This window comes from Lynx rufus, unplaced genomic scaffold, assembly GCF_022079265.1.
Source record: "Lynx rufus isolate CCGP_SWC_20201006 ecotype Redwood Valley unplaced genomic scaffold, mLynRuf1.p SCAF_14, whole genome shotgun sequence".
NCBI lineage: Eukaryota > Metazoa > Chordata > Mammalia > Carnivora > Felidae > Lynx > Lynx rufus.
Genome location: NW_025814828.1, coordinates 6,807,960 through 6,835,270, shown reverse-complemented (window position 1 = coordinate 6,835,270; position 27,311 = coordinate 6,807,960). Strand labels below are relative to the sequence as shown.

The window sequence follows — 27,311 nt, the reverse complement described above, 5'->3', positions numbered from 1 at the left end:
TGTGGGTAAAATAGCATGGAGTATGTACAATAATTCCTCATTTGTGAGAAATTGACCGAAGATTGGGAATAGCTTCAAATGGGGCTTCTGTAGACAGGAGGCTACCAAAAAAATCACATAACGTCAGCTAGCCAGCACTCAGGGTACTAGATTTTATATAGAAGCCAAAATTCCACCAGAATCGCTTAGTGTTTCTGTAAGGAATTTATCCCAAGGAAACAAGGAGAGATATGTAGAGACGTAAGTGAAACACACACCCAATGACCTTTATAACCAAGGTTACAACTGGGAACAAATAGGAAAAATCCCATTCTGAGAATATGGTTAATGAACTACTGAGTGCCTTTATAGTGGGCTATCACACTGCAATTAAACGCGATGTTAACAAATAACTAGAGGAAAATTCCCAACATTGTTAAGTAAAAAGATTATTTTATTGTTAACAATTTTTTTGATGTTTTTATTTACTTTTGAGAGACAGAAAGCACGGGGTGGGGAGGGGCAGAGAGGCAGGGAGACAGCAGCCGAAGCGGGCTGTGCACTGACAGCGGAGAGCCCGATGCGGGGCCTGAACCCAGGAGCTGTGAGATCAAGACCTGAGCCAAAGTGGGACGCTTAACCGACTGAGCCACTTGAGGTCACCCAATGTGGGACTTGAACTCTTGAGCTGTGAGATCATGACCTGAGCTGAAGTGAGCCACCCAGGCACCCTAAATAAAGACTTCAACAACATGATTAGTAGAATCCTGTTTCTCAGGAGAAAAAAAGAAAGACAGGAGAGAGAGAAGAAGGGAAGACCTGTGAATATATTACATCTCATGGCAACAGGTCTCTGACAGCGGTAACATCTTCACCTGCACTGGATGGAAAAGAACCGTTGTGGGCGTGGAATGGGGTAGAGCGTGCTATGGGCCTAGTAGACTTCCATGTCTCCTGGGAAAGTCCTAGAGCTGTTACCAGGGGTGGCTGGCATGCCAGAGAGATGTCAATAGGGAAGGTGGGGCCATAGGGATGGCAGGAATGGATGTGGGGACAGTAGGCGTGTGCCCGGAGACCTACAATCGAATGCCGGCCGGTGGGGAGAAACGTCCTACTGGTGGGGAGAAAACGCCAAATATGCACCTGGCACAGAATATTAAACATATATTGTTAGCTACGGATGTGCACACGTACGTGCGTATGTGGGTTTTTTGTGGTTGTTGTGTATTTTCCATCTTACCCAAAGCTTATGTGGATAATCTACACAAAATTGAATTTGAAGACCACGGTCTTATATGGAGACAGACAGACTTAGGTTTTCCCCCCACGTCTGGGGACAGGAGCCCCCTAGACCAAACACTCACAGTGCTCCATTACCACCAGTGGTCGCCATCCTTGTCACTGGGTCTCTCAAGATATGCTGACATTTTGACTGATTAAAAATATTAAATCGGGGGCACTTGGGTGGCTTGGTCAGTTCAGCATCTGACTCTAGATTTGGGCTCAGGTTACGGTCCCACGGTTCCCGAATTTGAGCCCCACGTCGGGCTCTGCTCTGCGCAGACAGTGCGGAGCCTGCCTGGGATTCTGTCCCTCTCCCTCTCTCTCTGCCTGTCCCCTGCTTGCTCTCTCTCAAAAATAAAATCAATCAATCAAAATATTAACTTTTTATTTTATTTTTTTTTTTTTTAAATTTTTTTTTTTTCAACGTTTATTTATTTTTGGGACAGAGAGAGACAGAGCATGAACGGGGGAGGGGCAGAGAGAGAGGGAGACACAGAATCGGAAACAGGCTCCAGGCTCTGAGCCATCAGCCCAGAGCCTGACGCGGGGCTCGAACTCACGGACCGCGAGATCGTGACCTGGCTGAAGTCGGACGCTTAACCGACTGCGCCACCCAGGCGCCCCAAAATATTAACTTTTTAAACACAGGGTGGAAGCAATCCAAGTTCAAGTACATTTGGAAACCCTGAGTGAATCTGAAAAGGAGTCTTTATTGCAGGCTTCCTTGGAAACTTCACTAGGCTCCGAGAATCTCTTCGAGAGGAATACATAACAGGGACACCCAGGCTCATGGATAGCTTTCCTCTTGGCTTTTCTCTGGAGACTATCCTGAGTGCCTTTCAGTACTTAGATCCCAGGGGCTGTTCCTGTTTGGAACCTTCAAAAGTTGGCACACCCCATCGGCTCCCACCCTGCTGACCCTGCGCTCTATGTCCTCTCTGGTCTCAGGCTTGACAGTAATAAAATCAAGGCACTCGCTTCCTGTGACCCATGCAACATCCCTCTATCTCCGGACACCGACGCAGAAGAGGCTGAAGGCAGAACCTGGGAGGGTAAAGGTAGAGGCAGCAAGATCGAGACGGTAACGCGACGAACTCAGTCCTTGTTTCCCTCTGTGCTCCATGGCCCGACCTCAAGTGCCTGGCACACAGGTGTTCCATACACGGCACCCAGGAGGAGGGAAAAAAAAGGAAATCTCTCGCTGCTCGGTGATCCATACTGTGTAACCGGTTTTATTTCTTCGCCCATTCAATACCTGTGTATAAATTAAGCGCCTACTCGTACCAGGCACCCAGCAGAGAAGCACAGACACACACAAAACCCTGCCTTGTGCTCTGAGGGCTGAGGGTTTAGTGAGCTACGACTGACAGCCCTGAATACACCTCCACGTGGTCCTCGCCGGGACGGATCATGCCATCCAGTAGGCCTCGTCTTTGAACCTGATCACCTGGTTTATCTAGCACAGCCCTGTGCTTTCGTGAAATTTGCCAAAGACATCGTCATCACGTTCTGTTAGGTCTACCGTGTCATTCCTCTCCGCCTGCCTGTGTCAGGAGGTGCCGGAATGACCACAAGCCTCGGGGGACCTGGAGGAGAACGAGGAGAGGGTGCACTATCCAGCTTGGGTTGACGGGGATGTTTATGTGGGTCACCGGGACCCAAGATGTAGCACACACGAACGAGAAACACACCGTGCATTGCTTTTCTTCTCTTAACGGGAAGGGCACAGCCCAGGCTCTCAGAATGTCTGTGCTTGTAGGTACAGACCTGCAGCAGTCCCAGCAGACAGGTCTGAAAATGGAGCGAGTGTCTGGTGTCCCCATACCCAGGCTGTCTCAGGGTACCCAACGCAGCTCATCCCGCACAAGTCTGATGGGCCCGCACCGAAGACCAAGCTGTCACCAATGTGGTTCACCAGCCCGAGCACATAAGCTCTCAGGGACGCAACCCTGCACGCTGTCATCAGTGGGTCATGGAACATGGCACACAGATCGCAGAACTGCCCAGCCTAGCACCACAGCAGCACTCTCGGACTGCATTGGAACTGCCCGCAGTTAGTAATCTCTTGACCACTCCAGAACTCAAATGAGACACGCTGAAGTCACCTGGCAGAAGCCAGAAATAAAAACAAAATGCGTGAGGGGCGCCTGGGTGGCACAGTCGGTTAAGCGTCCGACTTCAGCCAGGTCACGATCTCGCGGTCCGTGAGTTCGAGCCCCGCGTCGGGCTCTGGGCTGATGGCTCAGAGCCTGGAGCCTGTTTCGGATTCTGTGTCTCGCTCTCTCTCTGCCCCTCCCCCGTTCATGCTCTGTCTCTCTCTGTCCCAAAAATAAATAAACGTTGAAAAAAAAAATTAAAAAAAAAAAACCAAAATGTGTGGTATTCATCCACTGAAAAAAAAATCTGACTTGTGAGTTTTTCATTCTCAGTAAATATCCACTCTAATTTTGAATAATTTTTACTTATGAAATTTGTTTCTTTAATGTTTATTTTTGCGATAGAGCAGGGGATAGGCAGAGCGGGGAGGGGGGGTAGACAGAGGGTCTGAAGCAGGCTCTGAGATGTCAGCGCGGTGCCCCACGCGGGCCTCAAACTCATGAACTGCAAGATGGTGACCTGAGCCAAAGTCGGACGCTTAACCGACCGAGCCACCCAGGCGCCCGTTGAATAATTTTTATTAAAGAGACTCTCCCCGCTCCCATCCAGCCTTGACGCCTCGCAAACCTGCTCCAGACCAGAACCCTTTCTCATCCTCCCATGCAACAGAAATCCCCGTCTCCTGTGCGGCTCTGGCAGATCGTCCAGGGAAGGCCTGTCCCTCCAAGACCAGAGGGAATGACGCACACGCAAGAGTAGACGCCTCCGCAGCACTTTTTTCCAGGCCTAGTGTGGCCTCTAAGCACATGAACAACATGTGCTTGCTTGAGCTCCCCAGGCCTTCTCCAGTGACACAGGACGAAACTCGGAGAGCCCGAGTACCTTGGTCACGGCCATACGACTAGGGAGCGGCAGAGGTGGCCTCGCCCTGGGGATGTGGCTTCTGGGTCCAGGACGCTTGAGTGCTACCCCATCATAGCAGACGCCGGTGTGGGAGATGCAGCTCATCAGTGGCCCGAATTCTTCACACCTGGTGTCCACACTCTGCCACGTGACGACACGGCTCCTCCCACCGAAGAGGTGGGGCACATCCCGCCACCTCTCTGAGTTCAGCTGTGGGGCTTGCTTTGGCAATGGAAGGTTAGCGGTGTGATATAATCCGGTATGTGGAAAAACACCTTTGTGCCCGGGTCGGTTCTCTCGTGCATCCGCCACTGACTTCCCCAGGCCAGGCTGCCGGTTCCAGGAGAAACACGAGAGACACACGGAGCAGAGTACCATGATCGCCGCATGCGTGAGCTAAAGAGATACCGTACTGCACACTGAGATCTCACAGTTGCTTGTTACACAGCATAACTACGGCCACGGCTAACTGATACAACCTGTGTCCCCTGACTTTTGCCTGCCTGCAAACTGATCAGCTTTAGCTAGGCTGCCTTAAAGTTACACACATATAGAGAATCCATCCCACAATTTATCAGTGGCTTAAGAATTTGACCTATGGTGAGGACAGTTTGATTAAAAAAAAAAGAAAAAAGAAAAAAGATAGAACAAGTCAAAGACATGCTCCATTCACTCAAAGACACATTTATTCTGTTAAAAGTCAAGCAGGACGATACGATGAGAGCTAAGTGGTAAGGGTCGAGCATGAAGTACGACTGCAGGATAAAAGCCACAGGCCATACCCCTGACTGAAATCTCGCCATACAGAGCATTCCACAGCTGTGCTACGACAGAGGGGGAGGAATCAGCCGCCACCTAAGAATGCCAAGGGCACAACATTAGCACCAGATTGTTGTTGTATGCAATAACATAGCTATGTACAAAGATATGTACATCGACTCACTGGAATCTTTGGGTCCCTGCTGACTAGACGCTGAAGAGGCAAACAGGGGAAGGTACAGGACAGTGACCCCATGTGCTTCGCGGCAAGGGGGACAGAGCACTGTATATTGCTGTGTGTAAGAGAAGGTCCTCAAAAGACCTAAAAGGCTGGATAGAGACACACACCTCCTGTTACTCACATTTTACATATATATCATCAGAATGATTTACAATACTGTATTCGAGGGGAAAGGATCACAGATAAACGCTTTGTCTAAATTAAAAGCAAAACACGCTGAAATTACTGTGTTTGTCCCCCTGAGGGAGAATGACAGAGGTCCGTGGACAGCCAACTTCACCTTCTCTGAAGTGACCAGTTTTCACAGGAAGGGACTACAGCAGGAGGAAAGGAGGACACGTCATTGGCAGGATGGGGATTTTTTTTCAAGTCAGAAATCGCTTAATTCAATAGGACTGGAAACTTCTGAAAAGGCATAGAGCTTTCTGGCACGAGTGGATTGCCAAAAAGAGGGTTTATTGCGTGCGTTACCGAAGCTTGCCACTTTGGGACCCCCGTGGGGTGCAGAGGCGTCAGTGCTGTGGCTCAGGGGTCCAGCTCCCCACCTCTGGCTCATCAAGTACAGACAGCGGTCTGTTAAGACATTTGTGTGCACGTGTGTTCTGGGAAGGCAACCGTCGCCGCGGACAAAGGGACGTGTCCCCACCTGTCGGAAAACTTTCATGGGAATAGGGGAAACGAGGATCCAAATGATCCCTCGATCAACCAAATGTCCGATCATCACTTCAACATGACGTCGTCCAAGGGGCTGTCCTGCCATTTACCACGCGTTTAATCGGATGAGCATCTGTGAAGAAGCTCTACATCGGCGTAGATTAAACGGAAGTTACAACCAAGCCGATGGCGGTTGAATGTCTTTCCACGTGCTTATTTTATTGCCCGTGCACACGGCCTCTGTGCTGAAGCACCGAGTTATGTTTCTTGCCCATGTACTAACCAGCTGTTTGTTCTCTTGCTTCTGAAAGTTCTTCACACGTTCTAGATCCTTTGTCATAGACATGATCAGCACATCTTTCCTCCCAGTCTGTGACTTGTCCACTGGAAACTGACAGCATGACAGTGTCTTCTTAGTGAGCAGACTCTCTTGAGAAACTTGCGGTTTCAGCTAATAAACAGGGGACAGAATCTATAAACTGGGGCAGAAAAAGATCGGGTTTGGGAGTTGTAATACTCCATGGGGCCTCTGAAAGCGCAGAGAGGAAAGGTTCTTACAAGTAAATGGAAAGTAACCCTTACGGCACGGCAATAGATTTAAAGAGGCAAAAACAGAAACATAGCCAATTGTCACTAACAACCATACGCACACAAAGGAAGTGTTACAGGCAGAAGGTAATTTCAGAAATATGCTGTTGGTCTCATGAAACAAGTATCTAGCGAGCACATCACTCCTACTGGACACACTACTGACCGAGGACTTTCACTTTGCAGGAAAAGATCACGTGAACCGTGACGTCAGGACTGAAGCTCCTTGTGCTGTGCGCGTGTTTTAAAGCATGCACACGATTCTTTCTGTGGCGATTTCAGGATGCATGAAGCCAACACATAAGGTGTTCATTTCACAGTGGGTTTTTAACCACTGGGAAACCATTCCCCTTTCCAAAAGGTTAGTAACTTGTCATCATATCATCATGGGTTTGCTGGGAGACAATGAATGAAGGACGAGGAAGGGTCCACACCATCGGACGAATGGGGTACGACGGGGCAGTCCACGCTTCCCAGGGTAAGGAATCTCAGGGTAAGGCGGGAGCCAGGGGTTCCCCGCTCATGCGCCTTCAAGACTCACTCAGGCTGCTTCCCGGGTGGTTGGTTCAGGATGTGAAGACGGGAGGAAGGGCACACCTACCAGTGAGAAGGACCACTTGCATGCACTACACAGTCTATACTGCGGGAACCCGCCACCCTCCGGAGGCTGGGCCACGTGTGGTAACCGACAAAGCAAAATGGCTAATGGTGAGATGTTCTGCTCAGCGTTCAATGGGGAAGCTAAAACACATTAAATAGATCATCGCAAACACACACGGAAGTTATTGCTTCTCTAAAGCAGCCATCCCGCTAGGGGACGACTCGGGCTGCAGGACATAAATACCGGCTGGGGTCTCCGCGTGCATCCTCCGGAACCGAGCTCAGAGGGGCACTTTCCGGCCTCCGCCAGGGAGGGCCCTCCTATTTGCCTCTTTCGGGCTGCAGGCTGTCGAACAGACACTTGAGCTGCTCCTCGCCCAGGTGTATCTTGTCTTCCAGCTCGCGCTGCTCGATGATGAGGGCGGACTTCATCTTCACGAAGTGCTCGCAGTCGGCCAGGCTCTCCTCGCTGAGGTAGCTGGCCAGGATGTCGAACACGATCCGCTCCCGGCGGTCCAGGTTCTCCTTCAGTTCCTTGGCGTCCTCGTGCTGCTGGATGAGGACCCGCTGCTTCTCGAGCAGCGATTGCTGGGGAGAGAGAGAGACAAGCCCGTTGAGGACGAGGGCGAGAGCAGGGGCTCCGGGCGGCCGCCGCAAGATGCCGGCCACGCTGCGGGCTGCCTCGGGGGACACCCTGACGCCAGGTTAGGGACCAGGGGTCTGACGGCCTCTGCACGGAGATACTCGGGCGCGGCTGGCCCCAGCCCTTCCTCGAGAGCTCCCAGGCTCGTCCCGCCTCCCATTTCTTCCCACTGGCCTGGAACGGCTCAGAGGAACAGCCTTGATGAGAGCAGCTGTCCCCGGACAGATAAGGACAGAATTGAGAGGCTCCAAAGGTGTAAAGGACTTAGGGATCCCACGCGCGTCAGAGGACTGCCTGTGACAACACCGCGGCAAAGGCAGCAAAAGGCGCGGATTCCGGAGAACTCGCGGAGCGGGGTGTGTACACCCTTCCGCAGGAGAAGAGCCCCTGGGCGAGCTTGCAGGGCACGCGTGAGGGAGCAAGGACAGGCAGGACAGACGCAGGGAGACGGGGGAGACTCCCCGGCTCCCCGCACGGGGCCCGCTCTGGGGGACACGGACGACCCCGTTCCCAAAATGTGGCACTCACAGACGCACCGTCTCTCCGCAAAATACACACCTAACGGTCCCTGCCTTCTCTAAGTTTAACAAAAACTAAGAAAGGAAGAGATGAGTGCATTCCGTCTCCCACCGTCGGCTGGGGGAGGCCGGGGCTTCATTTCCTCCGTGTGATTTTTACTTGGACAGCAGGACAGCCGCTCTCATTCCGCCACTTTGCGACGTGGCCACGCACAGTTACCAACAGCCACCGTGAGAGTCCAGCATGCGGCGGCTCTCTGTAAAACGCCCGCACACAGAGAGAGCGCGATGAACGTGAGCGGCCACCGTCACTAAGCAGAAAGTGTCTTGGTGGGCCGGTCACTAAGCAGAAAGTGTCTTGGTGGGCGGGTCACTAAGCAGAAAGTGTCTTGGTGGGCGGGTCACTAAGCAGAAAGTGTCTTGGTGGGCGGGTCACTAAGCAGAAAGTGTCTTGGTGGGCGGGTCACTAAGCAGAAAGTGTCTTGGTGGGCGTCAGGTCCCCTGCCCACTCCCGTGCAACACCGCCCTCTTCAGGTCACGCGCACAGGGAATTCTCACGCAAAGAGGAGGCAAAGCAAATCCGTTAAACCCAAAGGGAAACAGGTGCTAACAGACCCTAGAAGTGCGCTTTGGATTATTAACATCAGTCAGGCTGGGGCGCCTGCACGGCTTTGTCAGGTAAGTGTCCGACTCTTGCATTTTGGCTCAGCTCACGATCTTGTGGGTTGTGAGTCCCAGCCCCGCATCAGGGGAGAGAGCCTTGGGATTCTCTCTCTCCCTCTCTCTCTGCCCCTCCCACGCTGGTGTGTGCAGGAACTCTCTCTCAAAATAAATTCATAAAAACTTAAAACCAGTCAGGCTGACTAGGGAGAGGAGGCTGCAGAGGCTGGGAGAGGACCTGATGGGGACATTTTCTGTCTGGAAAGATGGAGGGAGCCTCAGAAAACGTTCTGCCGTGTCTTTTAACTAGTTACTATGGTGTCTCTGAAAACCTTAGCGTCTCCAGACTTCCACTGCCTGACGCACATTTTCCTCCAACGCCAACCCTGCTGGAGATGGGGCCTCCTCACTGCCCCTGGCTGGGGGAACGCAACACTCCATTCACAGGGAGCCCCCGGGACGTGCTGAGGGCTCCAGAGCCTGGTGCTCAGGAGGACCACGTGCGTGGTCCTTAGCGTTGGCATTCCTTCATCATCCCCAAATGCTAAATAAAGTATCTGTCCGTTCCACCCACACGGAGGGAAAGATAGATTATAGAGGAGCTGAGTTGCAAAGACCACACTAGTTGTTCACTTAAATCAATACTCGAGAACATTCCAATTATGTATAAACGAATCTCTTTCTTGTTCAAGTTTTTTTTTAAGAATATTTTTATTTTTGAGAGAGACAGAGCACACTTGAGTGGGGTAGAAGCAGAGAGAGAGACTCCCAAGCAGGCTCTGTGCTGACAGCAGAGAGCTCAATACGGGGCTCCAACGCTCGAACCACAGATCATGACCTGAGCCAGTCGGACACTCAACAGGCGGAGACACCCAGGCACCCCTCGTGTTATCTTCCTCTCCTCAGATACACGTGGCAAAGACGAGGAAATCAGAAAGTGGAATCTGAACATCATCCAAAGGTCCCGGCTATTTTGTCAATGCTTATCCAGTACGTTCAAACGGCAGTCATCAATGACTAAGCTAAGCACAGAATGACAACATCTGCGAGCCGCGCTCAAGAACATTTAGGTCGCCTGAAAGCGCTCTCACCTAGAGTAAGGGAGAGGGCTAACTCTTCTGCTCCCCTTTCAGAGAAGAGCCTTATTAATAATAAAAATGATCATTTGAGGGCCTACACAGAGAAGCAAACTCCATGTTCTACTGATATTTGACCCAGGAAGTGAAGCCAACAAGGCGGCTATTACTTCCTGCATTCTGCAAACCCCCTAAGAGACACGTTCCAGGCTGCACACCTCAAGAGAGGGAGAAGAGGCAGACAAGTCCTCGGCTGCTTCCAGACTGCCGTGTGCACTCCTGTTAAAAGCAGCAAAACATCACATTCCATTCTCAGTGAGACCCACTTACACGCATGGTCAAGAAAGGCGAAAGAGACTATTTCCTAGGAAGAGACGCTGATCAGTAATGATCCGTGGGAACAGGTGAGAAGATGTGAAAAGGAGCCCACAGTTCTTCCTGAACATCACAGCAGCTCTGCAGTCCCATGACCACGCCTGTCAGGCCCTGCCCACCACACCCCCCAGCACCTGTCTCCCTCAGTTACCAGCAAAGTGAGGGAGAGCCCTGGACACCCGAAGGCGTCCTGCGCTGGGAGGTGCACAGGCCGCCGCAGGGACCGCGTGAGGCTTCAGGGCACCAACTCATGACGCCCCACGCGGAACCTTCCCGCAACCACCTCCCGCCCCGCCCCCCGCCGAGTCCAGGTCAGGCACGTTGTATCTACCCGATCACCAGGAGAAGTAGTGTCATCCAAATTATTGAGGGCGTTTTCTACCCGCGCCAGACGGCCCGACAGCGACAGCAGAAGGTTCACCACTTTGTCCAGGTCCCCAATGAACATGCGGAACTTGTCAAACTCATTGGGTTTGCACACGTCTTTGGCGATGGCGTCCACCTCGTCCCCCAGTGCGCTGTTGGCACGGATGTCCTCCAGCAGGCTCTCCCGGGCTTCCCGAAGCACTTGCAGCTTGCGACTGATGCTCTCGATGAGCTCCTGCTGTAGGGCACAGGGGGGCATGCAAACACTCGTTAGGGTGACCCGACCTGGCACCTGCAGTGGCTGCCCGGGCCCTGTGGTCTCATGTAAGTGACCCGCGTGGGGAAGAGTTGATTTCGCATCAACTTTCTAAGAGAGGCTTTCTAAGACCCGGGGAGGGAGAACAACTCCTGGTGAAGTCCCTGGCGTGACATTTAGACACGAAACTAACCTATTCTCCTCCCGTTAGTGTCCTATCACACAGCCATAGGTAGGACGTGGCCCCTCGAGATAAACCTCATTTCACCTTCACCTTGGCCGGGATTCTCGGGGCCCACGTGAGATTCTGTGCTTCATAGTCTGCAATCTTCCAGTGCAAGAACTGACACGTACACAAGTTATGGAGTCTCACGCCTGCTACTGAATGGCGTGATTTAAACGTATGCTCCACACACAACTAGCAACTTAAAGTTAAAACAAATAAAGGGATGTCAGTAAAATTAAAAGTCTTTTGAGAGTAACCTGACTTGAATGTGACCGAAATGCACATATATTACTACCTTTTTAAAAATATGGCAAGAAAGGGGCGTCTGGGTGGCTCAGTCGGTTAAGAGTCCGACTTTGGCCCAGGTAATGATCACGGTTTGTGGGTTCGAGCCCCGAGTCGGGCTCTGCTGACAGTTGAGAGCCTGGAGCCTGCTCTGGATTCTGTGCCCGCCTCTCTCTCTCTCTCTGTCCCTCTCCCACTCATGCTTTGTCCCTCTCTCTCTCAAAAACAAAAGCATTAAAAAAATATTTTAGATAAAAATAAAATAAACTGAATATGGCAAGATATATGTCTCAAAAGTTATCATTTTATGCGTTTTTAAGCGTAGCACTCTGTGGCATTAAGTACATTCACGTCGTGGGCAACCGTGACCACCGCCCATCTCCAGAACTTTCTCATGTTACCCAACTGACACTCTGACCATTAAACATGAGTTCCCCACCCCCCTTTTCCACAGGCCCTTTAAGTGATTATCTTTTAAAGGGGCAAAAATAAAAAACCAAACATATAAACTGGCCTTCCTGCTGAAGTGGCAGGATTTGAGTGGCAAAGATGGTCTGCCTCCTCTGGTAGATCCGGGGAAACGCACAGGGGTGGCTCTAAAGGAACGCAACAGGTGAGCCCAGGCTGCCAAAGCCACTGTCTTCTGAGCACGGATGTCTGCGTGCCGTCAGGCCCACCCACGGCAGAAGCGCCAGCGCGTTCACCCCCACGTGCTGAACCACACACAGCCCACGTGAACCCCCGCACGCCACAGCGCCGAGGTGCACAAACCCAAATGAAGACTGCAGAATGTGAACGCTCACGTCCAGTTAGGATGTCAGCTCAGCCTGCTGCAACAAGGGACACCACGTATAGAAAGTGGACCTATGAAGTCCCCCCACACCGTCACCGCGTGTCCTGGGCCCTTTACAGACTCCGACCCCACAGGGAGCCGGCAGAGCCGAGCGGAGAGAAGTCACCCGCCCGGAGGGAGCGACGTCTCATTAAGCTCTCCAGGACCGTGATCTTGGCTGCACAGGGGAAAGGGAGCCCGCACCTGCAGGACTGACACGAAAGCTGAACGCGAGCCTGCGTGACAATCACCAGCCTGGCGGCTTGCGGGAGGTACCCTTACTTGGCAGGTATCAGCAGTCCTGCGTGCAGGCTGAGAAGGCGCCCCGGCTTAACAGACAACAGTGGGGTAAAACCCGCCTGTCATGGGGGCGCCGGGGTGGCTCAGTCGGTTAAGTGGCCGACATCAGCTCTGGTCGTGATCTCACGGTTTGTGGGCTCGAGACGACAGCTCAGAGCCTGCAGCCTGCTTCAGACTCTGTGTCTCCCTCTCTCTTTGCCCCTTCCCTGCTCGTGCTCTGCCTCACTCTCTCTCTAAAGAATAAGGAAACGTTAACAAAAATTCAAAAACAAAAAACGCCTGTCCCGATGACAGTTTAGGTGGGCAAAGTCACATGGCGGCACGAAAGACACGCTGAACCACGAGCAAGGCAGCGTATGCTTTGCAGGAGCCGATGACGTGTCCGCTTTGTCTGCGGAGGAGACACTGACGACAATCCCCATCTGGCGTGGACGCGCGCGCACAAGTACGTATAACGATAAGTCCACGGCCTGGAAAGGCATGGGCACTGCCTGCTCGTGGTTCAACCTGCCTAGGGCTTATCGCAATGTCTGGGTATCCTGCAGATTAAGATGGCAAGCAGTTTCAGAGGAGAGCCGTCCTCGTCCTCATTGCAGATTAATCGGCATGGGTTTTCTCCTAAAACACCCAACATGGAATTTATAAACTGCTTTGGGCTTTTTCGGGTCAGGTTCTAGTTAGTCTTCCCTCACTATTTATTTATTTTACCTAGTTTGAGAGAGAGAGAGGGAGAGCAGAGGAGGGGCAGATACAGAGAGAGACACAGATTCCGAAGCAGGCTCCAGGCTCCATGCTGTCAGCATAGAGCCCGATGCGGGGCTTGAACCCACGAACTGTGAGATCACGACCTGAGCTGCATGCAGTCAGACGCTCAACCGACTGAGCCACCCAGGCGCCGCTTCCCTCACTAATGTAAAGCTGTATGCGTCTACAGTTCTCTGATATTTTCTCTCAGAATGTGGGCTGATGCTTGTGTCTCGGTGCGTCTGGTTACCTACCTATCTGGGGAGACGGTTTAAGTCAACTTCGACTCCCATGGCTAAGATGGCCTTTTTCAGATACTCATAACTTGAGGGAAGAGCACAAAATGGATTGTAGGGATGGAGAACCTTCCAAATTCTCACCTGCAGGCAACCCGTAACCCGAGTGAACACCTCAAGCAATTCAGAGGATTGTGGATGTGTGAGGACCCCTAGCCAGGGCTTCTGGTAATTTTCCTGTTTCATTCTTCTTTAGCAATGATCGTGATAAAGATTTCACACCAATGCATGATATGCGCCTTCAAAACCTGCAATAACAGCTGAGCGAACTTGAAGCTGGACGTTCTGGAAGGAGCCCAAATTCCTCTGATTCCTTTATATGTCTTGCGTAAAGTTTTATTAGAAATACCCTCCCCTTCTTCCATAAAGGGCCAGACGCTGACTTTCAGGGATCTCGGAACAAGGCCTGGCCCAGGAAGCATGCGGATCACTGGTTATCAGCACCAGCCGGGGTGCAGCAGGCCTCACCCGCCACGTCAGATGAGCCTCGCGCGAGCCCATCCGCTTGTGTTCTGCAGCACATGGCATTCAAGAGGGTCTGGGGGGAGAGCAAGTGGTGGCAGAGGCCAGCCACCACCCCGCCCCCCCCCCCCCGCCCACCCTGGGTCTCACAGCAGGTGCACTTCTGCCCCTTACCTCTGTTTCCGGTGCCCCCCGCACACCTACTTTTGTCCCCCTCTGTGGGGGGAATGAGGTCTTTTCTCTCTGGGCCTCATGCCCATGTCTAAGTTCCAGGGAAGAACCACAACCCTCAGATTCCAGATGTTGACCATGGAGTGTCTGCTTCTGCTGAAGAATCCCATATCTCAGTTGGGCCTCTTTCTGGGCAGAGTGTGCCTAAGCCGCCTCAGGTGTAAAAATGGATTTCGCCTTCCTGGGGTAACGCTTCCAACCAGCCACCACAATTCCCTCTCTGCATCCCTGTGTCCTCAGCCTTCTCCTAAAACACAGGGTCACCCGATTTGGCACTCGGGCTCTGTGAGCATGCAGTGATGCTGGGACCATGACAGCCAAGGTCCCTCTGGGCACGTGGGTCCACATGCGATTCGGGGTCAAGCCGCTCTACCGTTATGGCCCATCAGGTACATCCACACGGCACGGACCTCCTTCTCCCCACCGTGAACACTTTGTACAACCACACGACACAGCGTATTTGTGGGTTGTGGGAAGAAGGCTGAAAAGACAGGGTGCCAGTTGCCTTTGTCAAATCAAGTCGAAAAGCAGGATTACTGAGTCACTAACACCATAGAGAACTGTGATTTATAGCATTTGCCGTTTACTGTGAAATTACTCAACATTTGCATCTGGAATAAGATATGTCAGTTGGGTTAAGAATTTAATCATGCGAGGGAGCCTGGGTGGTTCAGTCGGTTGAGAGTCTGGCTTCAGCTCAGGTCATGATCTCATAGTTCGTGAGTTCGAGCCCCGCATCAGGCTCTCTGCTGACAGCTCAGAGCCTGTTTCGGATCCTCTGGCCCCCTCTCTTGCTGCTCCTCCGGCCCCCAAAATAAATAAACATTAAAAAAACCCAAGAATATAATCATGCGGAGTAGGTTGGGGGGGCGGGGAGTAGGCTGTCAGGAGCCAAGTTCACAGGGATTCATCTCAATCCCAAAGCAGTCATCTAAGGTGAGGCAGTTGCCCAGCAACTGGAGCCTCCCAAAAGCAGAAAGAGAAAAGAGCCACCCAGATGAAGGCTGGGCAGTACCAGGGCGTGCCCCACCCCAAACTCATCACAGCACGAGAAACAAGGCCATGTCGTAAAAAGAGTCTGACTTCGTTCGGCTCAGGTCATGATCTTGCGGTTCGCGGGTTCGAGCCCCACATCAGGCTCTGTGCTGACAGCTCAGAACCTGGAGGCTGCTTCACATTCTGCATGTCCCTCTCTCTCTCCCCCTCCCCGGCTCACGTTTGGTATGTCTGTCTGTCTCTCTCTCTCAAAAATAAACATTAAAAAAGAAGAAAGAAAAAAGAAAGAAATTGGATATGTGATTGGAAGCCAGATACAAGCCCAGGACTAAAATTCTTATCTTTTATTCCCTTTAATTCCCTTGAACAAAAAAGCAAATATTCCCCAAACTGAAAATAAATTTCTCTCATGCATGGGTCACAGTATTTCTTCTATTATATCTGAAATCAGCCAGTGGTGTTTTTTTTTTTTTATTTATTTATTTATTTATTTATTTATTTATTTATTTATTTATTTATTTTTTCAACGTTTATTTATTTTTGGGACAGAGAGAGACAGAGCATGAACGGGGGAGGGGCAGAGAGAGAGGGAGACACAGAATCGGAAACAGGCTCCAGGCTCTGAGCCGTCAGCCCAGAGCCCGACGCGGGGCTCGAACTCACGGACCGCGAGATCGTGACCTGGCTGAAGTCGGACGCTTAACCGACTGTGCCACCCAGGTGCCCCAGCCAGTGGTGTTTTTAAACCACCAACTATACACGCATAATCTTTTGGGAAGATTTTTGTTAAAGAAAAAAAAAAGTGTTTTTTTATGAAAGCAGTTTTCCAAAGTACTAAGCATATGGCAAATGCTCACAAAAGGCTGCTTCCCTCCTTTTCTTTCCCTGGTAGTATCTGACGGGCTCAAGGCCCTGGAATAAAGAGTACGTGCTAGCCTCCGAAACGGACTTTCTTTGGCAATCCCGTCATCCGTTTAATGCTAAGGCCTTCCTAAAAATCCAGGTGATCACCTAGATGCCACAGGTCTGGCGTGCTGACAGATCATGGAGATTTAAAGCTAATAGAGCAGTAATGACATTGACACTGACAGCAGTAATGCTGTCCCTACCATGACCTCATGGCCACTCACTATGTAGTCCCTGACCTCATTTCTGACTTTATCTCCAGTCCTACCCTCCTGGTCCACATAGCTCCAGCTAAAGCCACTGCTGCTTCTCCAATGTGTCACGAGCCTACCACCTCAGGACCTTCGCAGCGGCTGGTCCCCTTCCCCCAGTGCACCCAGATATCCACACGGCTCACCCTTCACACCACTCTAGGTCGCTGTTCAATCATCCCCTCGCCGGAGCCCTCTCTAGAATCACCTTCCTTTGTTTCACTCAATTCTTTCACTCTGTTTTAACTCTCTCACCATCCAATGTACCACATGAAACGCTGGCAAACTCTTTCCATAAAGGGGTAGACAGTAAAGATCCTCGACGTTCCAGGTGGCGTGGTCAGCTGCAACTACTCAACCCTGCTTCTGTGGAAGGAAAGCCACCAGAGAGCGTCTCTAAGTGAATAAATGTGCCTGTGTGTCAATACAACTTTGCTCACAAAACCAGGTTTGGCCCACAGGCTGCAGTGTGCCGACCCCCTACTGTGTATTTGTTTTCATGTGGGCTGAACAGAGGCTCCCCTCTGGAAAGGAAGGGCTCCGTTCTGTTTGGTCTCCTGCTGTATCCCTAAGCGCCTGGGAGTTCTAGGAGCCAAGGAATGCCGCTGCTTGGTGGACAAAGCACTTTACAAGCACTATGTGGGGACTATGATCTCCTGGCTGCAGGTATTAGAACCTGATATTCAAAGAGAACAGGTAACTTGCTGAAGGTCACAGAATGAAGTCCGCAGCATTTGAACCAGGCTGGAAGGGACAGATTACTTGGACGGAGACGTGCGGCCCCTCCTCTGCCAACGAGCACGATTTCACTGACAACGGCCTTTCCTACCTTCTTCACCGACAGGTCGTGGTCCGCGTCGCTCCCCGAATCCTCCTCGGGCTCCTGCTGCTCCTGCAGATCCTTCATCTTGATCAGCAGCTCGGCCTTGGGGACCGAAGTGCTGTAGTACGTGGAACTGGTGGCCAGGGACATGGCCGCCGGCACGCTCGGCTCCTCTCTCCTGCGTAAAAAGGTCAGAACCGCAACTGGCTGGGACCCTACGCGCACGTGCCCCCTTCCAGCTCACGGCCTCGGTCCCGACGAGCCACTGGGGCCGCTAACCAAAAGACAACAGCCGGGGGATGGGACCGCCAAAGGGGGGCGGAGGGGCAGCCCTTGTCTGCAGCCATGTCTGCTCCCTCTTGCTTTGATCCGACTCACCCCCTCTGCCCCTCTCTCGGGCATCTCACGGGCACTCCCACCTACCGCCAGTTAACGACGTGTATGGACACAACGGACATAAACAGGACAGATGTGAGCACACGCCTGTGCAGGCGGCCCACGGAATGAGACAGGACGCAAAGCACGTTCCCCCAAACCGTGGAAATGCATCCGTTCACTCCGTTCCGCAAGCGGGAACAGAAAGCCTCCGTAATAACTATGACGTTCAGGAGCCTTCGTGACTGACATCTGGGGCTGTGGGGGTGGACATCCTGTCCACCGCAGGGTGTTGGGCAGCCTCCCTGTCTCCACCCACAGGATGCCGGGAGCACCTCGCGGGGGCGACAACTAAAAACGTACCCGGACGTTGCCAAGTGTCCCCTGGAGGGAGACGACGGCCCAGCTGAGAAGCGCTGTCTTCTGAGAGGCGCCTGCGGGCATCGCAGGAGCTGCGCTATCCTCACATCTTTGCCAGGCCTCAGAGTCGTCATCCCCAGCCACGGGCCTTAGCGCTTCTTTTGGGAGGGTCCCCGGATGGCCAAAACGTGCTAAGCACTGGGCAGTACTTTCGGAAACCTGCCCCCCAGAAGCAATCATGAAAACAGACACACGGAGAAGCCACCTGCCCCCTGGAGCGAACCAGATGCTAAGAGGGAGAAGCACACCAAGTGGCCACACCACGCACCTGAAGGCGGTGCTTACTCACTTCTCGTCCGCGGTCCCAGGAGAGGGGACTTTGGGGAGCAGCTTCCTCCGCTGCTGGGCTTCTTCCAGCAGGTGCTCGTCTTTGGGGAAGATCCCCTCCATCAGGTCCATGGTGGTTCTGATCTTCACGCTGGGGTCCAGGATGTCGGCCAGAGACTTCTCCTTGCCCACGATCTCCCGGGCCAGCTCTTCTGACTTCAGGTCTTCGGCTGTCCTCTCCTTGGTCTTCATGTAGCTGAACCCGGACGGAGAGGCCCTGCTGTCCTTGGCAGTGGGCGCAGGGGCTTCGGGGGGCTGGGGCTGGGGCTCGGCGCCCTGGCGGCTGTACACGCAGAAGCGGGAGTAGAACTGCTCCGAGGTGCTGAGGGTCTTGATGTGGTCTTTCTCCAGCCCGCTGGGCAGCGTGGGCAGCTCGGTGGCGCGGGCCAGGCCCTGGCGGCTCTCCTTCTCAGGCCGGCTCTCCGAGTGCACAATCTTGATGGGCACCATCTTCACAGTGGTATTGTTGTCAATCACCCGCTCGATTCTGGAAAGAGAAGAGCCGTGTGCTGAAAACGCAAAGTGAGCCCTGCCGTCGACGCCTACCCAGGAGAGAAACCCGCTGGTCCCTCACCTGCTCTTCCGGCTGGGGAACCCAGGCTCAAAGACCTTTGGCCACTGAGCTGGAAGGAGCCTCCGTGATCACAGACCCAGGACGGGGAATGGAGATCGAGGAGGCCTGCGTTCCTGACCCTGAGCGTCTGGACACCTTTTCCACTTTCAAAATCACCCACACCCCTAGGGGAGCCGGGGGTGTATCCCTGGGCTTGCTGACTGAGAGGAGGGTGGTTTAACACGCGTTTTCATGCGGATAGTAGTGCAAACATTAACAGGCCCTGCTCGGTGACATTTTCCTTTGTCGGGGAACCTGCAACAGGCTTCCTTTCACAGTTATCATTAAAGCCTTCCCTCACTGCCTCTCAAAGCAGGGCCAGTACATACCCACGGGTGCCTGCGTGGTTCTGGGGCCGCCGGGAGACTTCTAGAAAGATTGCCTATGTTTTTTTTCTTTTAATGTTTATTTTTGAAAAAGAAAGTGCAAGTGGGGTAGGGGCAGATGGGGGAGCAGAGGATCATTTGAAGTTTAAGCAAAAAATCCCCAGACAACTGTTAAAGATTTTTTTTTTTAATTTTTTTTTCCAATGTTTATTTATTTTTGGGACAGAGAGAGACAGAGCATGAACAGGGGAGGGGCAGAGAGAGAGGGAGACACAGAATCAGAAACAGGCTCCAGGCTCTGAGCCGTCAGTCCAGAGCCCGACGCGGGGCTCGAACTCACGGACCGCGAGATCGTGACCTGGCTGAAGTCGGACGCTTAATTGACTGCGCCACCCAGGCGCCCCAGTTAAAGATTTAAAAATAAGCTACCTAGGGGCACCTGGGTGGCTCAGTCGGCTGAGCGTCCGACTTCGGCTCAGGTTATGATCTCACGGCTCGTGGGTTCGAGCCCCGTGTCGGGCTCTGTGCTGACAGCTTGGAACCTAGAGTCTGCTTCCGATTCTGTGTCTCCCCCTCTCTCTGTCCCTTTCCCACTCACACTTTTCTTTCTCTCAAAAATGAACAAATGTTGGAAAAACAAATAAGTAAAAAAGTCAGCTACCTAGTGTTAGCACACGAGTTGAAGCATTTGTTTTGGTAGGAATGCCCATTCTGAAATCCCTCAGAGGCTAGGAATGCTTCCTCTCCACTCTCCGCACTCCTGCTGGGGGCTCAGGGCCTGGCACACAGGGACGGCTCAACAGCGCATGAAGGTGGGAGCCTGCCCTGCACCCCGGCTGGCACCCCAGCAGGCAGGAGCACATGCACACTCATGGTCAAGGGGTAGCTGGAAGGAGGGAGAGGCCGGACATGGAGGGAGATGAGGTGAGCAGCTCTGCTCAAGAGATCCAAGTCAGCAGAGAGCAGGGCAATTTCTTTTACATTTTTATTTATTTCTAAAATTATTTTTGTTAACGTTTATTTATCGTTGAGAGAGACAGACAGAGCATACGTGGGGGAGGGGCAGAGACAGAGGGAGACACAGAATCGGAAGCAGGCTCCACGTTCTGAGCTGTCAGCACAGAGCCCGACGTGGGGCTCGAACTCAGGGACCGTGAGATCATGACCCGAGCTGAAGTTGGACGCTTAACTGACTGCCCCACCGAGGCACCCCTTTCTTTTAAATTTTTAAACGTTTATTCATTTTTGAGAGTGGGGGAGGGCAGAGAGAAGGGGATAGAGGATCGATCCAAGCAGGCTCCACGCCATCATGCAGAGCCCGACGTGGGGCTCGAACTCACGCACTGTGAGACGCTTAGTTGGATGCTTAACTGACTGAACCACTCAGGCGCCCCGAGAACAGTATCTCTGAGCTGAGCCCAAATGACCGGCAGCTCAGGAAGCCCTGACACAGGGGGACCCTGACCCTTCCCCTGCTGACCCATCGGTAGCTGACCGTGGATACAGAGCAGGGCCAGGACCCCTCCCCGGCTTCTTGTTCAGCCTGCAGGTCACTGGGATCGCAGGCTCTCATGCCAGGATTGACCGATGGGGCACACCGTGGGGACGGTGACTAATTCCGTGCACTGTGAGCGACTTTCTGGGTAGCAGCTCTTGGAGGTGGCACGGCCACCATGTGCCTCACTGAGCTTCCTGAGAACAAAGTGTCCACATGTGGGTCTGGGTATAGACACTGACCCGGATTCGGGCCCTCTGCGAGCACTCATACAGCAGGGGACGTGGTGCACAGGCAACCTTTTCCGACCCAAAAGACACGATGGGTGGGAACACTAAAAAATGTGGGTACCCATCACCCCCCAGTATCTTCAATAGGCACTGTCCCTGTTTACTGAAATCCCTCTCAAGCTCCTGGAAAAGACAGAATGAGAAAATCAACACTGGCTTCAGGCAAGAAAAAAATGAAACCCACTCCCTACGTCCTGAGCTGACGCAGGTCACGAGCACTGTGGGAACACATGGCTGTTTCTCTGAGGAGCCCGCGGAGCTCAGACCAGCTCCCGAGAAGCGAGCGACCTGAGGGGCCTAGGCCAGCTCGCCTGGAACAGTGTCGTACACTTGGCCCGCCACACAGACCACGTTATTGCTTCTTCTTCCCTTCAGAACGGACAACGCTGCCTCCCACTGACAGGTTATCTCAGTGGTGCCCACAGTCTGCATGACACAGAGCAGACGTGGCCCCCAGATGAAGCTGTGGTTACGAGGCCACACTTGCAGAGATACAGGATGCTATCAGTGGTGTCCTCTCTGCCGAGTTATTTTCAAGGTGGAAAGAAAAGAACAGGGGCGCCTGGGTGGCTCAGTTGGTTAAACACCTGACTCTTTAAAAAAAATTTTTTTTAATGTTTATTTATTTTTGAGAGAGAGAGAGAGAGAGAGAGAGAGAGAGAGAGAGAGAGAGATACAGTGTGAGTGGGGGAGGGGCAGAGAGAGAGAGAGGGAGACACAGAATGTGAAACAGACTCCGGGCTCTGAGCTGTCAGCACAGAGCCCGACGCGGGGCTCGAACCCACGAACCGTGAGATCATGACCTGAGCCGAAGTCGGACGCTCAACCGACTGAGCCCCCCAGGCGCCCCTTAACATCTGACTCTTGATTTCGGCTCAGGACATGATCTCTTGGGTCCGGAGTCTGAGCCCTGCGCTGGGCTCTGTGCTGAGAGCGTGGAGCCTGCTTTGGGATTGTCTCTCACTCTCTCTCTGCCCCTCCCGTGCTCATGCTCTTTCTCAAAATAAATCAATGAACTTAAAAAAAAGAGAACGGCTTGAGACTCTACAACAAAAAGGTCCAACAGAACTTTCTGGGATGATGGAAATAAATGGTGCACACGTGGTGCAGCTGACGCACAGAATTTATTTTGTTTTTCATTAACTTCCATTCCTACGGCCACATGTGACTGTGGCTACCGTATTCGACAGCACGGGACATCGGGGCCAGAGCATTCCCTGCTGCGGGGCTCACCTGTGCACCGCAGGATGCGAGGCGTCCCGGCCTCTGCCCGCTGGATGCCAGCAGCAACACTCGCTCTTCAGCTGTGACCCCCCCAAACCTCTCCAGACACAGCCAAATGCCCCCCTGGGGGCAAAGCCACCCTCCCCCAGATGGACAACCACGGCCCTAGCGAGCAAGATGAAAATTCTGCACTTCTGCCCTTTCCCAGTTTTTCAAAGGCACTCTGAGAGGACGGCAAAAGGAAACATTCAGCGTTCGGGACCGGTCGGTCCCGGCCTGACCATATTCATCAACATCTCCACGGGCACGGCAGACAAGTCCACGTCAGAAATTCTAACAGTAGCGCCATGGAGTTGAACAGGTTTTTCCTCTGCCTTCATAACATGTGTATACCAGCTTTGCTTTTCACACATGACACAGAAAGAAAATGTGTTGGGGCACCTGGGTGGCTCAGTCGGTGAAGCGTCCAACTCTTGACTTTGGCTCAGGTCTGATCTCACGGTTTGACCGTGTGAGGCCCTGCGTGAGCCCCACATGAGCCCCGCATGGGGCTCTGCGGTGACAGCGTGGAGCCCGCTTGCGATTCCATCTCCCCCTGTCTCTGTCTCTGCCCCTCCTCTGCTCACACTCTCTCTCAAAAATAGAAACATAAACCTACAAAATGTGTGGAAATACTGGACATTATGAAAAACACCGAAGTCTCCTGAAGGCGTCAGGCTTACTGCACACGGGACTCTCCAACCACACAAGTGCTCAGGGAAAGCACAGCCCTCATGGGCAGATGCCCGGAGGGAAGGCACACACCACCGCTGGGCCTGGACCACGGGGACAGAGGACAGTCCGCACCTGCGGCACATCCCCTTTGCTCCTGGAGAACAGGGCACCCCCGCCCCGACCCCAAGTTAAAAATCCACCTGACCCCTGGAGCTGTGGGTTGTCCCCCATGGGGTCCAGACACCGCCCCCACACCGCCCAGGAACGACGCCCGGGAAACCTCCCGCGGGAGCCCAGGGAAGGGCAGGCGCGGGGCCAGGGCCGTACCTGGTGGAACTCTCGTCCTGGACCAGCAGGGGAGGTCTGTCCGTGAGCTTCTGCGGGGCGAACTGGGGCGAAGGGGAGCGAGAAGTCTCCATGGCGGCCGGGCGCGGGGCCCGCAGCGAGGAAGGGAGCAGGGCTTGGCTCTCAGGCCCGGCCGGGTGCCCGTCTACATGCCGCCCCGCGCGCTCGCCGTCTTCGGGCCTTTGGCCGAGGGCCGGGCGGGGGGCGCACGCGTCCAGGGCCTCGGGGGACGGCGGGGGCCCGCTGGGGGTGCCGCCGGCCAGGCCCCCCAACTGCCCGGGCTCACGCTTGGGCGGCGGCGGCGGCGGCGGCCTCCGCGGGGCTGGCTGCTTGGGGACGGGCGCGGCGCTCAAGGGCCTGGGCTCCTGCCCGCGGGTGTGCGGGGCCGAGGGCGCGCCCTCCGAGGATCTGTAGTCTCGAGGGAGGGTCCCCGCTCGGCCGCGGGCCTCCGGGGGCACCTCCGGAGCCCCCCAGGCGGGAGACGGCTGACCGAGCTGGGCCGGCGTCCGGGAGTCCTGCTGTCCTGCCGCACCGCTTGCCGGCCGTCGGACATCTGCTTGTCTACAGGGAGAAAGTGTACAAGTGAGCGCACGATGCCAAGCCGCATCTCTCCAAACGGGACTAGATCCAGATCTCGATGACCTTCTTAACTCATTTTCGGGAATGACAGCCAGATACGTTTTCCCACACCGTCCCCGCCGCTCGTGACGCGAGGTATCCAGTCCAAGCACACACAGGAGGCTGCATGTTGCTACCTCACGTAACAGGACGGGAAATCTTAAAATGACACGCACACACTTAAGGTACAGACGTGTACTTGCACACACACGTTGCATTGTGGGGCAAGAAAATTCACACTTTAGTTATTTATAAAGGTTCAGACCTCTTAAAAAATTTTTTCAATGTTTATTTACTTTTGAGAGAGAGAGAGAGAGAGAGAGAGACAGAGAGAGAGAGAGAGACAGAGAGTGTGTTGGGGAGGGGCAGAGAGAGAGAGAGAGAGAGACAGAATCCAAAGCAGGCTCCAGGCTCCGAGCTGTCAGCACAGAGCCTGACGTGGGGCTTCAACTCGGGAACCACGAGATCACGACCTGAGCCCAAGTCAGATGCTTAACGGACTGAGCTACCCGGGAGTCCCCTTTACACATTTTTAAAAACAACACTAGTGAAAAATCTCATACGGCTATATTTAGAAATATTTATTTCTTGATGTAACAGTATTTTTATGTGGCTTATTTAGGAAAGTTGCCATTTACAAAAAGGCATAGAGCTTTCTAACATGAGCCTCAAATCAATTTATGAATAAAGCCTTTAAAATCAGTAGTATATTATTTTTTTCCTACAGTTTTAAAAAGTTTTATTTATTTTGAGAGAGACAGAGGCAGCGTGAGTAGGGAAGGGGTAGAGAGAGAGGGAGACAGAGAGAGTCCCCAGCGGGCTCCATGCTGCCTGCGTGGAGTGCGATGTGGGGCTTGAACTCACAAAGCCGTGAGATCATGACCCGACCCAAAAGGAAGCGTTGGACGCTTAACCGATGGAGCCACCCATGCACCCCAATCAGTCGTATATTATTAAAAAGGAGAAAAACATGGGGCACCTGGGTGGCTCAGTTGGTTGACCGTCCCACCCTCGATCCCTCGATTTTGGCTCAGGTCGTGATCTCAGGGTCAAAGGATCGAGCCCCACGTTGGGCTCTGTGCTGAGTGTGGAGTCTGCTTAAGAGTCTCTCTCTCTCGCTCTCTCTCTCTCTCTCTCTCGCTCTTGCTCTCTCTCCCTCTGCCCCCTCCCCCACTCATGCTCTCTCTCTCTCTCTCTCAAATAAAATTTAAAACAAGAGACAAAAACAAAGACTTTGGGCGCTGCAGTGGCTCACTCATCATTCCATACTGCTACCCGTTCCCAGCTCTACCTCCACATTCGATGCGCATACGCGTGTGCTCAGTACGCACAGACGCACACGCAGGAAGGTCTCCGCAAAACCCGGACGGAGGCACACGCTCCAAGGACGTTTCTCTGCGCTGCAAGCAGCGCTCACTCACGGGCTAAGCACTATCAACTCTGTGACAGAGCAGCCTGCCATGCCTTTGCCAGCACAGTTCCTTCCAACCTGACACAGTAATAAAAGGAGCCTCTGAAGGACCGTCCCATTCAGGGAAGAGCAATTTGGCATTGAGGAGATCACCTCAGAGGTGTTAAAGCAAACTCTAACGAGGGCAGCACGGGGGGAACCAGAAGACAGAGCACCGGTGCCCGTAAGTGACGTCCCCTTCTAACAAGCTAGGTAAGGCTTTCCCCCTCATTGCAGCACCCCCTTGGGGCCCAGGAGTGAGCCTGCCTCCTGGGATGTGATGCCCGGCCCGGGTATTATGGATGCCCCAACCCCAGCCAGGCTGCTGCACGACCAAGTCCAGTGCCCGGTGCGTGTCCCTCTGACCGTGTCCCTCGGGGAAAGGGCCCCTCCAGCTTCAGCGGATGCTCTGGAGTAGAACCCTGACCATGCCCAAGTCCCTCCCCTTCCCGTCGTCAGCCAGCTGGGGGCAGCTCCCCACCTTGTGCTGCCGTGAGCACAGCCACAAACGGCTGGACTCGGCCGCACCTAGAAGCTGGAAGCCGTCCACATCTGGGAGAGGTCGGAAGAGCTCAAGTCCCACAGGGGCCCTGGGAGAGGGCAGGTGTGGTCTCTGCTTTCAAGACGCTGAAGACACGGCCTCGGCTTCGAAGATGCACGGTGACAAAACAGCCAAGCAGAAGAGTTTAAAATATTAACCCAGCTTCAGAAAGTTAGATATTTAAGAAAAAAATACATACTAGGTACACGCTAAGAGAAACTAGAAATTTTCAAAATAACTTTTTAATAAAAAAAATTTTTTTAGATGTTTATTTTTGAGAGACAGAGAGTGAGCAGGGGACGGGCAGAGAGGGAGGGAGACACAGAATCCGAAGCAGGTTCCAGGCTCTGAGGTCAGCACAGACCCCGACGCGGGGCTCCAACTCACAAACCATGAGATCATGATTTCAGCTGAAATCAGACGCTTAACTGACTGAGCCACCAAGGCACCTCGGAGCCCTTCCTTTTTAAATGTTGAAAAATTTTTCAAGGATAGGGGCTCCTGGGTGGCTCAGTTGGTTGAGTGTCCAACTTCAGCTCATGTCATGATCTCATGGCTCATGAGTTTGAGCCGCGCATCGGGCTCTATGCTGACAGCTCAGAACCTGGAGCCTGTGTCTCCCTCTGTCTCTCTGCCCCTAACCCACTCGCATTCTCTGTCTCTCTCAAAAATAAACATTTAAAAAAATTTTTTTAAATTTTCAAGGATAAAGTCAATGGTGATAGAAAGATCCACAGAGTAAGAAAATAAGAAGTCTTAAGGATTTGCCAGCAAAGGCACCTAAGCATTTAGCTTCGAGGAATGCCTGGAACAGTGAGTCAAGCCATACAAAGGAACCTTTAAAAAGCAGCTGCATTCCAGACTCCCAGCAATTGATATGCAGCTCAGGTCACTCACTGTCATGCAGAACATGCTAATGACACGTTATCAAGGAGAAGGTTGCTCCAGGAGGAGGCTCCCAGGACACCTGCAACCTCTGGGCAGGCGGGAGCCCAGCGCCTGGGTCTGAGACAGGGCAGCAAAGCAAAACAAACCTCATCTGGATTTTCTCTCTGCCCCTCCCCTGCTGGTGTGCGCTCTCTCTCTCCTAAAATAAATAAATAGACTTTAAAATAAAAGCTGACGGGTGCCGGGGTAGCTTAGTCAAGTCAGCATCTGACTCTTGATTTCAGCTGAGTTCATGATCTCATGGTCGTGGGTTTGAGACCCAAGTCCGGCCCAG

At 53.0% G+C, this 27,311-nt stretch overlaps 1 protein-coding gene across 2 annotated transcripts in view; it reads right to left on the bottom strand.

Annotated features, from left to right (window-relative positions):
• Window positions 1–7,426: 7,426 nt before the first annotated feature.
• SHROOM2 (shroom family member 2) overlaps window positions 7,427–27,311 on the bottom strand; it is a 154,195-nt gene continuing 134,310 nt past the window's right edge. The window contains exons 6-10 of one of the 2 annotated variants that reach the window (XM_047076353.1): window positions 23,463–24,041; window positions 18,436–18,960; window positions 17,358–17,529; window positions 10,709–10,981; window positions 7,427–7,693 (exon numbers count right to left, since the gene is read on the bottom strand). In XM_047076353.1, the coding sequence (XP_046932309.1) occupies window positions 7,427–7,693; window positions 10,709–10,981; window positions 17,358–17,529; window positions 18,436–18,960; window positions 23,463–24,041 (1,816 nt within the window). Of the gene's footprint in view, window positions 7,694–10,708; window positions 10,982–17,357; window positions 17,530–18,435; window positions 18,961–23,462; window positions 24,042–27,311 lie in introns of those variants that run through there. The other variant, XM_047076354.1, reaches the window with a different exon arrangement.